The following is a 13,945-nucleotide window of genomic DNA, read 5'->3' as shown; positions in this document are numbered from 1 at the left end:
TAGAGCTTTTGGAAACTACAGAGTACGAATACAACCTGCAAAAATATGATGCATCGAATGTAGCAAAATTAACACTTCATATGTGATGAAAATATTTGAATATTCTCAACGTTACCTTGCAAATGAAAAGAAAAGAATTGCGAACGCGAATTGAACTCAGGTCCTTTGGATGTGAATATCACGCCCTAGCAATTTTGCCCATCTTAGCTTGTTGAAGCACAGAGAAAGCGGCATGGGAGGGTTTTTTTTCTAATTTCGGTAAAAGGCGGAGAGGCGTCTAGTGTATGGGACACCGGTAATGGGAAGGGTTTTTTTTTAAGAAATTCTTGCTGGGATTTCTTGAGAAATTTCTAGAGGGCATTATTAAGATATTCTTTGATTAATTTCTCCAGGAATTCTTTTAAATAGATTTTCATGGGTTCCTTCTAGCAAGAAAAACTTTACACACTCTTCTGGAGATTTATTTAAAAAGTTATCGAAAATTTTTTGTCGACGGATACCTCCATTGATATCTCCACGGATTCTTTGAGAAATTCATTCAGGAATATTTCCAAAGAATTTCTACGAAAATTCTTTAGGAAATACTTGAAGAATTTATTTCTGTGATCTTTGCAAATGTTGTGTAATGCGTTCCACCAAGGATTTCCCGAAATGTTTCTCCAGGTACTTCTTCTATGATGTAAAAAAAGAAATTCGGGTTAAGTACTGCTCCTTCCAACTCCGCTAAGAATTTGCATCCCTTGACAGATACGTATTTCGACCTCAACTGTATAAGGTCGTCTTCAGTGTCTCGCACTTGACTCGACTGGACTTGACTGAAGTCCAGTCAAGTACGAGATACCGAAGACGACCATACAGTTGAGGTCGTAATACGTATCTGTCAAAGGATGCAAATTCTTAGTGGAATTCAAAGGCACAGTACTTAACCCGATTAAGTTAAAAGAAATTAACTTTTTTTACTTAAGAGTCAGATTTCTTTCAGAATATTCTGCTTATATTTCTTTAGAAATTCGTATGTGAGGATATATTTATCTCCAAAGATTTCATCAAGATTTCAAAATTTAGAATTTCCTTCATGGAGTTTACCTGAAAAAAAAAAATTCTTGAATTCTTCAAGAAAATTATTCACAAATCCTAAAGGAATTTGTTCGAAAACTCTTCCCAGGGATCTCCAAGATTTTTTGAGCAATTCGTTCAGTGATTCCTGCAGAAACACCTGCAGGAAATCCTTCAATGAGTTTCTAAAGATTCCCTGGAGGATTTTCTGAAGGAATTCTTGGAAAAAACTGCTGGAGGTACTTCTGAAGGATTCCTCGTAAAAAAAAACTCGTGCAGTTTATGAAGAGATTTCTTGGAAGAATATTTTAGAGAACCAATAAAAAAATCAAAAAAGAGATTTTTCAAGGAATCTTTGAGAAACCTACAAGAACTGGAGAACCCTCTACAAATATACTTTGAAACATTTCTAGAAAAAAAATCTTCAGAATAAAGCTTATTAGTAGTTCCAAAGGATTCTCTCAACAATTGCTGCAGAACTATTTGTTGAGAAAATCTTTTGGAGAAAAAAAGGAAAAAAATCCCTGGAGAAAGGTCTGAACAAATCCAAAGCAATGCCTAGAGGAATACTTCAAGGAACTATTGGATAAACTTCTGGAGGAACTTTACAGAAAAATCTTTCGAGAATTTCTAGAGGAATTTCCAAAAAAATCCCAAGAAAATTTTTGAAAAAATGGAGTAATCCTTTAGGTAGAAATTCAAGCAAAAATTTCTGGAATGGTTCTTGAAGAATATTTTTCATAATCTCTCTATTTTTGTGTATTTTAACTTATGCTAGTTCTTCATACAAACTGAAAGTTTTCAAATTTCTGAGAGAATCTCTAAATGTTTATTAAAGAAAAATATCTCCTGGAATTGTATCTTTTAAATATACGTGAGAAGAAATTCATGAAGAAACCCTGGTGAAATTCATTTATAAATTTTTGGAGAAATGCTATAGAAAAACTCTTGAAAAAATTTGGAGGAAATTCTCCAAAAATATTTAAAAAATACATATATTAAGAAATACAAGCATAGCTTATGTAACAATCCCTGAAGGAATTTTTTCTTTAATCCTTTAAAGAATCCCATGAGGATTTTCGAAAAGAATTTCTGTGGAAACCCGTGAACCAGTTTCAGGGTATTTTTTGAGAAACTCCCAGGAAAGTCCCAATGAAAATTCTTGGAAGAATCCCTGGAGAAATTTTCACTGAAATCCGGCCACGTGAGAGATCAGAATTATTATTTTACTATTCAAAACCATAACATTCTTCTATTTACACCGTTTAGTGAAAACTTACTGCAAATAGAAATGTTCGTGCAGAATTCGGGAAACAAACATGTTGTTTACATGTTGAACCCACAGATTTCTAACGGGGTCTGACAGGATTTACGGAAACTTGGTGTTTTTTTGGCTTTCAGTCACAGTTTCAAAATACAGACAAATACAGATTTTCTAAATTTCTGATACAGATTTTTGGAAAAATCATCTGGCATCCCTGGTTGTAACGAAAACCTGCGCCGCCGTCACGGATGCCAGATGATTTTTTGAAAAATCTGTATCACTATTTTCAAAAATCTGTATTCCATATGAAATTGTTATGAAAAATCCGTATCTCATACAAAAATAAAATAGCCCCTCTAGCTCAAAAATCTGTATTTCATATAAAACGAAATCTGTACGGATGCTCAAAAATCTGTATAATACAGATGAATCTGTATAAATGGCATCCCTGGACGCCGTGACTCTTCTGTGGCATGCGTGTTACTTGGGTAGAACAGTACCAGCTCTTGTTATTGACAGTCTTGCAGGGCCAGGGTAAGATTTCTCGTAAAAAATTCTTCTTTTTGGATATTCGTTCCTGCTGGAACTTGACCTCTTGTCTATCTTCAACTTAGTGTTCTTCGAACACTTCCACAGTTATTAAATGAAGGTCTGCCTGCCATTGCATGACTTTATATAAATTGTGAGACAAATGCAACGATGCACAATGCCCAGGGAGTCGAGAAAATTTTCCAAACCGGAACGGGAATCGAACCCGCCGTCTGCGGATTGCTGATCCTTATCCACAGAGCTAATCGGAGATCCCCTCTCATATAAACGACACCAATAAAAAATACTGGCAAAATGCAAAAAAAAAATAACGCCATAGTCATCCAGGTGTCGAACGGTGACGATGCGATGACTAGACAATTGATGAAATCAATATAAAAATTTTATGTTTTTATTCATCGGACATCTGTTAGTGCTTAATCTTCGATAAAGATGAAATACAAGACAAAGCCCGTAACAGTGAAAAGTTAAACTTCCACAATGTGCTAAGGAACACGTGAGTTGCTGTGACGAACTGGACGGACGAACGACCGATGGATGAACGAACACGGGCGGACGAATGGATGGATGCATTAAAAGATTTCTCCGGTTCTTCTTTCAAAATCCCCACCCGCTTTACTTTATCCACAATGGTAGCTTATTTTCTACTCCCGTAAGAACGAACAAAGTGCCATGATAAAAAAAATAGAGGAGAGTAATATAAACATCCCTCAACTACAGGAGATTAAACAATGACGAACCTACCCAAAAAATCTCGAATGAATTCTTACACTGATAAAGATTTAAAAAATTAAATTGATATAACATAAAAAAAACTTTCTTTTTCGATTTGGAATTCCCGTAAGAATTCCGGGAGAGTCTTCCTCGGATGAAATTTCTTGAGAAATATCGGAAAAATCCCTGGAAAAGTTAATTTAAAAATTTCTTATGGTAAACTCCAAAAGAAATTACTAGAGAGATTCTCAAGCAAACCCCTTGAAATTTGTTATGTTTCCTCCTTGGGGAAATTCCTAGAGAAATTTATAAAGAAATCCCTACACATATTTCAGAAGGAGATTCCCGATGAAATACTGGAAGCAATCCTAGGATGAGACCTTAAACAATCGTTTAAGGAAACCCTTAAGGAGAAACTTCAGAGAATACAGACATGGCTGCCACAATGGCCGACTTGGTCCCCTACTCACGTTTTCAAGAGCACCAATCTTGAAAATTTGTAAACAAATGCTCTCGATTTATAAAAGCTGCCTCTTTTTGGAAGTGAGCAAAGCCAGTAAAAACAAGTGCGGCTTCGTTCGATGCTTTATTCGTCGTTTTTTTTGGTAGAATCCCTGAAAGACTTTCTAACTTACCTTACCGATCAGGCTAAGGCCGGGGTGGCCTCTGCTGTACATAGTAGCCGTCTCCATTCCACTCGGTCCATGGCTGTTTGTCTCCAGTTCCGCACTCTGCGTAGGGCCTGCAGATCGTCCTCCACTTGGTCCATCCACCTAGCTCGCTGAGCACCACGTCTTCTTGTACCGGTCGGATGACTCTAGAGAAACCATTTTAGTCGGGTTGCTATCCGACATTCTGATGACGTGATCCGTCCACCGTAGCCTCCCGATTTTCGCGGTATGGACGACGGTTGGTTTTCTCAGCAGCTGATGCAGCTTGTGGTTCATTCGCCTTCTCCAAGTCCCGTCTTCCATCTGCACTCCGCCGTAGATGGTACGCAACACCTTCCGTTCGAAAACTCCAAGGGCGCATTGGTCCTCTGCACGTAGGGTCCATGTTTCGTGCCCATAGAGGACGACCGGTCTAATCAGCGTTTTGTAGATGGTTAACTTCGTGTTACGGCGAACTTTATTCGATCGTAGAGTTCTGCGGAGTCCAAAGTAAGAACGATTTCCTGCCACAATGCGCCTCTGAATTTCTCTGCTGGTGTCGTTGTCGGCCGTCACCAGTGAGCCCAAGTACACGAATTCTTCAACCGCCTTGATTTCATCACCGTCGATATGAATTCGGGGTGGCGGGCGCGGTGATTCCTCCCTGGAGCCCTTTGCCATCATGTACTTTGTCTTTGACACATTAATGACTAATCCGATTCGCCTGGCTTCACTCTTTAGTCGGATGTACGTTTCCGCCATCGTCTCAAATTTACGAGCTATAATATCAATATCATCAGCGAAACCAAGCAGCTGAACGGACTTCGTGACAATCGTTCCACTCGTGTTTATCCCCGCTCTCCTTATTACACCTTCTCACGCAATGTTGAACAGCAAGCACGAATGACCATCACCTTGCCGTAACCCTCTGCGAGATTTGAAGGGACTCGAGAGTGTCCCTGATACTCGAACAACGCACATCACTCGATCCATCGTCGCCTTGATCAATCGTATCAGTTTATCCGGGAATCCGTATTCGTGCATTATCTGCCATAGCTGTTCTCGATCGATTGTATCATACGCCGATTTGAAATCGATGAACAAGTGATGTGTGGGCACGTTATATTCGCGGCATTTCTGCAACACCTGGCGGATGGCGAACATCTGGTCCGTTGTAGCGCGTTCACCCATAAAGACTTTCTAAAGAAACACCATCAAGACATCCCTTTAAAACCCTAAATGAATCTTTGAAGGAGTTCCTGGATTACTTCTTGGATAAAAAAAATAATTTCAAGATATATTCCTGAAAGAATCAAAGAACGACTTTCTAAAGGAATTCTTTCGCAGGATTCCTGAAGAAATGATGACTCTTTGCATGGCTTCTTGGAGAACTTATTGGCTCCTGTATGCATTCCTCTGTAATAATCTTAAAAAATTCCAATACACATCGCTGCAACAATTTTTCTAGACATCCTTGAATTTGTTCAAAAAATTTTTAGGAAATTCTTGGATAATGATGGAAGGACGTTTAAAGTTTCTGAACGAATCTCTGAATACATTTTTGGAAAGATCTCTAGAGAAATTTCTTAAAAAATCCCTAGAGGAAATTCTTTGGAGGAATTCCTTACAAACTCCCTTGAGGAGTTCCTGGAAAAATCTCTGGAGGCATTTCTGAGGGAAATGCTGGAGGAATCGCTGAAGCAAATCTTGTAGGAATCCCTGAAGTAATGCCTGAAAGATGCCTGGAGTAATCCCTTCAGAAATATTTTGTCAAATACTTGAAGTAGTTCCTGGAGGAACCAATACCTGGAAAAATCTTTGGCGGCATTATTGAAGGAATACCTTTAGAAATTAACTGAAGGAATTTCTGGAGGAATGCCTGAGGATTTCCTGGAGGAACTCCAAAAGGAATATCTAGAGGAATCCTTGGAGAGATCGCTAGAGAAATTCCGGGAAGAATTCTTTGGAAAATCACTGAAGGAGAAATTTCAAGATGAATTTCCGGAGGAATCCCTGGAGGAGCTCTTGAACGAATAACTGGAAAAAAATTCTGGAGGAAATCGTGAAGGAATTCGGGGAAGGATCCCTCGAGGATTTCATGATTTTTCCTGAAGGAATTCCTGCAGGAATTTCTGGAAAAATACCTAAATTGATTTTTGGAACAATCCCTGAAAGAATTAGTGGAGCAATCTTTGATTGAGTTTCCGGAGGAATTCTGGGAAAAATCCTTGGTGAGAGTTCTGCGGGAATCCCTGTAAGGAACTCCTAGAAAAAAATCCTGGTGGAATCCCTGAAGGAATCTTCAAAAGGATTCCTGGAGGAATCCCTACTTAGCAGAACTCCTGGAAGAAAGGAAGAAATTCCTGGAGGAATCTTTGGATAAATACCAGAATAGTTCCTGGAGCAATCTCTGGAAGAATTCCTGGAGGAATCTCGGATTGAATTTTCGGAAGAATTGCAAGAGGAATCTCGGACTGAATTTCTGGAGGAATCCTTGGATAAATTTCTGAAGAAATCCCTTTAGGAATTCCTGAAGGATTTCCTAGTGCAATTCTTCGAGGAATCTCTGGAAGAAATCCTGGATAAATTCTTTAAGGCATTGCTGAAGGATTTACTGCAGAAATTCCTGAAGGAACCTCTGGAGCAATTCCTGGAAGATTCTCTAGAAGATTGGATAAATTCCTGCAGAAAGTCCTGGGGGAATCCCTGACTTAATTTGTAGAAGAATCTTTGACGGAATTCCTGAATTTCTAGAGGAATTTCTGGTGGAATGCTTGGAAGAAGTGTCTGAAAAAATCCGGCTGGAATCCCTGAGCAATTCCAGGAGGAATCTATGGAGGAAATCCTGAAGGAATCATTGAAGGAATTCTTCGATAAATTCCAGGATGAATTCCCGGGCAAACTCCTGTGGGAACTCTGAAGTTATTCCTGAAAATGTTTCTAGAGGAATTCCTGGGAGAATACCTGGAGGGATTGCTGGAAAAATCCCTGAAGAAATGTCACGAATGGTAGGATGATTTCCTGGAGGAACTCAAAGAGGAATCCTTGGAGGGATCACTAGAGGAAACTCTGGAGAAATTCTTCGAGGAATCCCTGGAGGAGAAATTCTTGGATAAATTTCTGGAGCAATCCCTGAAGGAGTTCCTGTAGTTCCTGTAGTTCCTGGAAACATCGCAGAAGGAATTTTTGAAAAAAGCCCGAAGGGATTCCTAGAGGATTTCCTGGACAAATGCTTGGAGGAATACTTGGAGGAATACTTGGAGGAGTACTTGGAGGATTCCTGGAGGACTCCCTGGAAGCATTTCTAATCGAAATCGTTGAATATTGCATGGAGAAATTCCTGAAGGAATGCCTAGAGGAATGCCTAAAGGAATACCTAAAAGAATATCTGGAGAAATTTTCGAAGGAATTCGTGTAGACGCAATTTCTGAAGGAATCTCTGGAGGAACCCCTGGAACAATTCCTAGAAGAATCTGTAGGTATCGAAGGAGAAAGCCTTAGAAAAAACCCTAGAGGCTTCCCTTGAGTAATTCCTAGATGAATCTCTGAAGAAATATCTGGAAGAATTCCTGGAGACATGCCTCTAAGAAATCCTGGAGGAATATTCAGAGAAATTCCTAGAGGAATCGTGGGAGGAATCCCTGGAGCAATTCCTAGAGAAACCCTTGGAAAAATTCCTGGAGGAACCCGCGGAAGAGACATGGAGGAATTCCTGGAGGAATATCTAAAGGAATTCCTGGAAGATTATTTAGAAGAATTCCTAGCGGAGTTGCTGGAGGAATCTTTAGAGGAATTCCTGGAAGAATCCCTGCAAGATTCTCCAGAAGATTTTTAGGATTTTTTAGGGGAATCCCTGCAGAAATTCCTGGAGGAGTCCTTGGAGGAATCCCAGAAGGTATCCCAAGAGGATTTTCTGAAGAAATCCCAGGTGGAAGTTCTGAAGAAATCGCAGAACGCGTTCTCGGAAAAAAATCCTAGAAGAATCTTAAGAAGAGTTCCTGTGGGAACTCCTAGATGAATCCCTGTAGCAGTTCCTGATGGAAATTTGAAAGAACGCCCAGATGAATCCCGGATGTAATCTCAAGAGGTATTCCTAAGGAAATTCCTTAACAAATCTTGTAAAAATTTCTGGATGAATTGCTGGAGGAATTCCTGAATTAATTCCAGGAGGAAGTCCAGTAGGAATTTCAGGAAGTTTTCCTGAAAGAATACCTGGAAGAATTTTTCAAACAATCTCAGGAGTTGTTCCTAAAATAATTCCAGAAAAATTTCCAGAATGAATCACTGCAGGAAATTCTGGAGGAATCCCTGGATGATTTCTTGAGGGAATCTCTCGAGGAAGTCTTGGAAAAATACCTGAAGAAACCCCAGGAGCAACCCTGGGAGCAATCCCATGAGAAATTTCTAAGGAAATCTCAGGGGAGTTTTCTAAATATATTCCTGGAAGAATTTCTTTTTTGTACCAGATGCAAAAAAAATACTGAAAGAATTCATAGAAGAAATCCCTCCTGAAATACTTTGAATAATGTCAGAAGAAATTATCGAAAAAATCTCTCGCGGAATTCCTGAAGGATATGGAAATTTCTTTAAAAAAAACTCTGGAATAATACCTGCAGAAATACCTGAGGATCTATGGCAAAAAATCTTTGAAAATCTCTGGAGAAAATTCAGAAGTTTTGGAGAAGTTCCTGAATAAATACCTGGAAAATTTTCAGAAGATGCCCCTAGAGGAATTTATAAAAAAATCTCAGAGCATGACGTTTGTCTGAATTGAATATGTAGTATGTAGCATGTAACAAAAATTTCAGAAAATTACACTATCAATCTGGTCGTTTTCGTTAAAAAATACAGTTTCGTTCTTATGATTCATGGCACATTTTCTCGTTTGTTTTAACGCATATCACTCATTCAATGCTCCCAAAAACTATTTCACCATTCCGGAATCGCTTTTGCATGCATCTTTTTTCCATCGCTCTCGCAAAAAAAAAACATAATCGTGTTCGATGATGTTCCGTCCACACGACGCATTCGGCATTTAATATCTTCATTTTTGTTTTCGTTTCTTTTGTTTCTTCCCTCTCTATCTCGCTCTCGGTACAACCCGCGCGCAAAACAACTGATCGCAGATACATCCACTCCAAGGAGAAACCCTTCAAATGTCTGGAATGCGGCAAGGGATTCTGCCAGTCGCGAACGCTGGCCGTCCACAAGATCCTGCACATGGAGGAATCACCGCACAAGTGCCCGGTGTGCAGCCGAAGTTTCAACCAGCGATCGAATCTTAAGACCCATCTGCTAACGCACACCGACATCAAACCGTACCACTGTGCCGCTTGTGGAAAGGTTTTCCGGCGGAACTGCGACCTGAGGAGGCACAGCCTGACGCACAATCTGGGCGCGACCGGACTAGGGGGTGCCGACGGTGTGCCGCTGGATATGATTGCCGGTGGATCCGGAGGGCTGGGCGCCAACTCGGATTCGGAGACGAACACGATCGATCTGATGGCGCTGGCAGGGGTGGATTGAAGTGAGTTTTGATTGGTAGTTTTGTTTTTTGTCCTATTTAATGTAGGTTATTAGCTTGTAAGGATATGTTGACAATTAGTGAGATAGGTTTTATTAGGCGCGCGGCGAGGTTCGTCGCTTGTGTACTGCACTGCATTTAACGAAATCTTCTGTTATCAGTTTTCTGCAAATTTGTGATGGATCGTTTGAGGTTAAAACAAATATGCTTCGACTATTTTGTAAATGCTTACAATTATGTAGAAAGCCAGTTGTGTAACTCTATCTTCAGCGATACTGTGAGACTCATGATTTCGTTCGTATATCAAAATAAGTTTAGTACCAGATCTTTACTGCTTTAACTGCATTTCTGTAACATTCATAAAGAGCAAATTTCGGATCACTTGTAAGAAACAATAGTTACACTAGTTTTCAGCATTTTTGAAATTGGTAAGCTTATGATCATTATTAGTGCAGAATCATGTCCTGAGTTTGGGAACGCGAAGGAATAAAAATGCGGTATAGAGCAATTTCAGCTCAAAGCACGAATCGCGTAGACGTGTTCTTGTTCAAATAAATTAAATTTTGCTCACGTATGAGCATCAATCTGAAAATATTTCTCAAATTATTCATCTCCTAATTTAAAAAAAGGCCGTGTGCAAAAAATCCTAATTTTCTTCTTCAAAAAATTATGACTCGAAAACGGTTTGCTCGATTGAAATGATGTCTTCGTAGATGTTTGAGAATATTTAAAGGATTTTTAGAAAAAAAATACACTGAGAGTAATATTCTTCGCGGATCTATGTTAGGTGTCATATAATTTCAATTTTCCAAAAATCTTACCCTTTGTTTTTTATTATTTTTCAGTAGACTGACTTCCAGCTTCAAAATTTGCTAAATAGCCCTGGTTGTCAAACACTTTTAACCTATTTTTTCTCAATCTTTTATTTTTCATTGATTTTTAAAAGAAGCGGAAAGAAACATTTTCCATTATTTTGTGGATACCAAACATAGATTCTATGTCAAGTTTGCAATTCATACATTGAAATATTTTTAAATAACAGCAAAGTTAATATAAAATAAATAAATGAAAACTAAGCCACAAAACAGGTAATGATTCTGCGGAATAGAAAGCCAAACTGAACCCGAGCGCACACCATGAACATTCCTTTTGCCGTGGGTTCAGTTTGGCTTTCTATTCCACAGAATTATTGCCTTTTCTGTGGCTTAGTTGGTTAAAGCACCGGTCTAGCGAATACGGGGTCGTGGGTTTGAATCCCATCAGAACGCGATTTTTTTCACACATTCATCTCGCAATTTGTCAATTAATAACATTCTGTGCCTTCTAACTACAAGTTTTTCTGTATGTTCATGACATACCAGTAAGTCTGGCGAATGCCTGTAAAGGGCAAAATATATCAGCGCATCCTAGGCTACTTGGTAAATTTTGATGCTGTGAGTCAGATTTCTACAGAAAAAAAAAGAAAAAAGGGTAATATTTTCATAAAATAAAATTATATTTCATCTTATATGGATCCGCATATAACTCTCAGAGTTATTTTCTTCTAAAAGTCCTTCAAATATCCTGGAACATCTTCGAAGACATCATTTTAATTCAAGTAACTGTTTTCGAGTTATTTTTTTTTTGTATTTTAAATAATGCTAATTCTACACCTTTTTCGAGTTACCAATTTTTTGAAGAAATAAATTTGATTTTCCTTTTCACATGCCCTTTACAAAAGATAGGTAAGGAAAAATGGTTATGCGTTGATGCAAAAGTTGGGCAACAGCTTTGCGAAGCGAGTAATGTACAAAAAAAACAAAACATTGATTTCAGAGGCATTTTAAGACATTTCAAAGCATTCCATGGCGTTCCAGGGTTTCAGAGGAAGGGGGTTTCACTGGCGTTTAAAAGCATTTCAGTGAGTTTTAGGAGCAGTCTTAGAAGCGTTTCAGGGCAATTAACCCTCTAATCCTAATGGATACCTGGGGTCCATTGGACCCCAGAGCCACTTTGAAGTGGTCGCAAAAAAGTTTGGATTGACACATCGGTCCCGTTTTCACAGTACCTTCAAACTACACCACGATGAGTTATTTGTGCAAAAATAACAAATATTTCATGGCGTACTATAGATTATTTTTTATGTCAAAGTTGAACCGGGCGATTTTGGTCCCCTGGGGTCCATTGGACCCCACGACACGAATGATTGTATCTTGTGATCGTCACTTCCTAGAATAATGCTGTCTTCGACAAAATTGTTCAATAGACCAAGGGCAATCTTGTGACGAACAAATTGAATTGGAATTAGCCCAGTAGGTGGCGCTATTGTTTATTCAAATTATGGATTGAAAGTTAAATTTAGCTTGAATATCTTGAGATTCGGAATGTATAGAAAGTTTGTGTCTTCGGCAAAAGTGTTCAATATTGGTTCAATACATCAAGGATTATTTGGTAATGAAAATTATTTTAAAGTTTTTCTGCAAAATGGCGCTAATTAGTTCGTATATGTCCAGCATCCTAGATTACCGAGTGGCAAGCGTCCTCAAATAAGTACGCTTCTTTTGAAGTAAATATCTTGAAAATAACACAATATAATTACATTCTGTTCACAATACCAATACTTCCAATTTGGTGGATAGTTTACTTCAGAATTGACTCACCCGGATACCTCCAGGAATTCCTCCCAAAATTTCTGAAGGAACTCCTACCAGGATTCTTCCAGAAATTAATACAGGGATTCTTTCCGTAATTCCTCCCGAGGTTCCTCTACGATTTCATCTGGGAAATCCACTTTAAAGCCCTCCGGAAATGATTCCCAAAACTACTTCAGGAATTCCACCAGGGATTCAACTAGGAATTCGTAAAAGGATTCTTCCACAAATGCTTTCCGAGATTCCTCCACGAATTCCTCCTAGAATTTCTTCAGGTATTTGTCTCCGAATTGCTCCCGGGTTTCCTGCATGAGTTTTTCTAGGAAATCCACTTGAAATTCCTCCTGGGATTTCTTCAGGAATTCCTCCGAGGGCTGCTTCAGGAATTCCTCCTGGGATTTCTCCAAGAATTCTTACCGGTATTTCTCAACGAATTTCTCCCGGGATTCCTCCAAGAATTCTTTCTGGCATTCCTCCAGGAATTCCTCTCGGGATTCTTTCAGGAATTTCTTCCGGGATTCTCCAGAAATTTCTCCCGGGATTCCTCTAGGAGTTGTTCTCGAGATTTCTCTAGGAATTTCTTCCAGGATTTCTCCAGGAACTCCTCACGGGATTCCTCCAGGAATTTATCTCCAGGAGTTCCTCCCGGTTACGGGAAGGAAACGTTGAAATTTACATTCCATTTTATTAGATTTTTCATGAAAATATATTTTGTATCACTGTTGCTGCCAGCACTGCCCACTTTGTGTTCGTATGCAACTGACAATAGTAATGTCAATTCGATCTGAAATGTCACACCGGGAGAAAAGCAGAAGTAATATGAAGTGAAGTGTTTCAGTCTTAAATAGTAACCATGATCTGATTTATCTAGTTTTCTTATATCTATATTTCCGTTAAAATGTTAACAAACACAATGAATTACAAACGAACTTAAACTAATAGTTATCACAAGTTATCACAGTAAGTTTTGACTAGAATTTAGTGTACCTTATCTAACCTTAAAATTAACATTTATTGTAAAACAGACATACACAAGTTACGAGAACAACGAGGCAAAAAAAGCTCCTAAAACATGCTTCAGACCGAAAATTGTAAGTAAAACAATCATATGTAAAAATGCCAATCTAATTTCAATAAAACTTATAGCTTAAAGCTTGCTCGCACCCACATCCCGGAGTTTGCGTCCTGCTACCGAGAATTCGGCGAAAACGCCTCTTTACTACCGTAACATTCTTTAAGAATTTTCGACCCGATGAACGGTAAACCGAAGGACGATTTTTCGGGTTTACATAACCTATCGCGAGCGAGAGACTGCGGCATCTATTCGCACCTCGACTCGAACGATGACATGCAGTTTAACAGCAGCAGTTGCACACCAGTGATTATTACAGCATCCAACAATATCGCTAACCGCATTGCCCTCCGGCTCAAATACCTCGAAGAAGAACGCGCAATCCAGCGGCGAGAAAGGGAGGCAGAAGCAAGGGCAATAGCGCGGGAGAAGATCGCCTTGCAGAGGAAATATGCATTGCTTGAAGAGCAAATATCCCTGCGACGA

General features: G+C 39.1%; 1 protein-coding gene across 1 annotated transcript in view; it reads left to right on the top strand.

Annotated features, from left to right (window-relative positions):
- The window catches only part of LOC109425147 (protein sister of odd and bowel), a 41,943-nt gene extending 30,560 nt beyond the window's left edge, over nucleotides 1-11,383 (top strand). The window contains exon 2 of the mRNA XM_029868945.2: nucleotides 9,360-11,383. Coding sequence (XP_029724805.2) covers nucleotides 9,360-9,759 — 400 coding nt within the window. The 3' untranslated portion in view covers nucleotides 9,760-11,383. The remainder of the gene's footprint in view (nucleotides 1-9,359) is intronic.
- Nucleotides 11,384-13,945: the final 2,562 nt, after the last annotated feature.

Source organism: Aedes albopictus, chromosome 2, assembly GCF_035046485.1.
Source record: "Aedes albopictus strain Foshan chromosome 2, AalbF5, whole genome shotgun sequence".
NCBI classification, from domain to species: Eukaryota; Metazoa; Arthropoda; class Insecta; order Diptera; family Culicidae; genus Aedes; species Aedes albopictus.
This window is presented reverse-complemented; position numbering and strand designations above follow the sequence as displayed.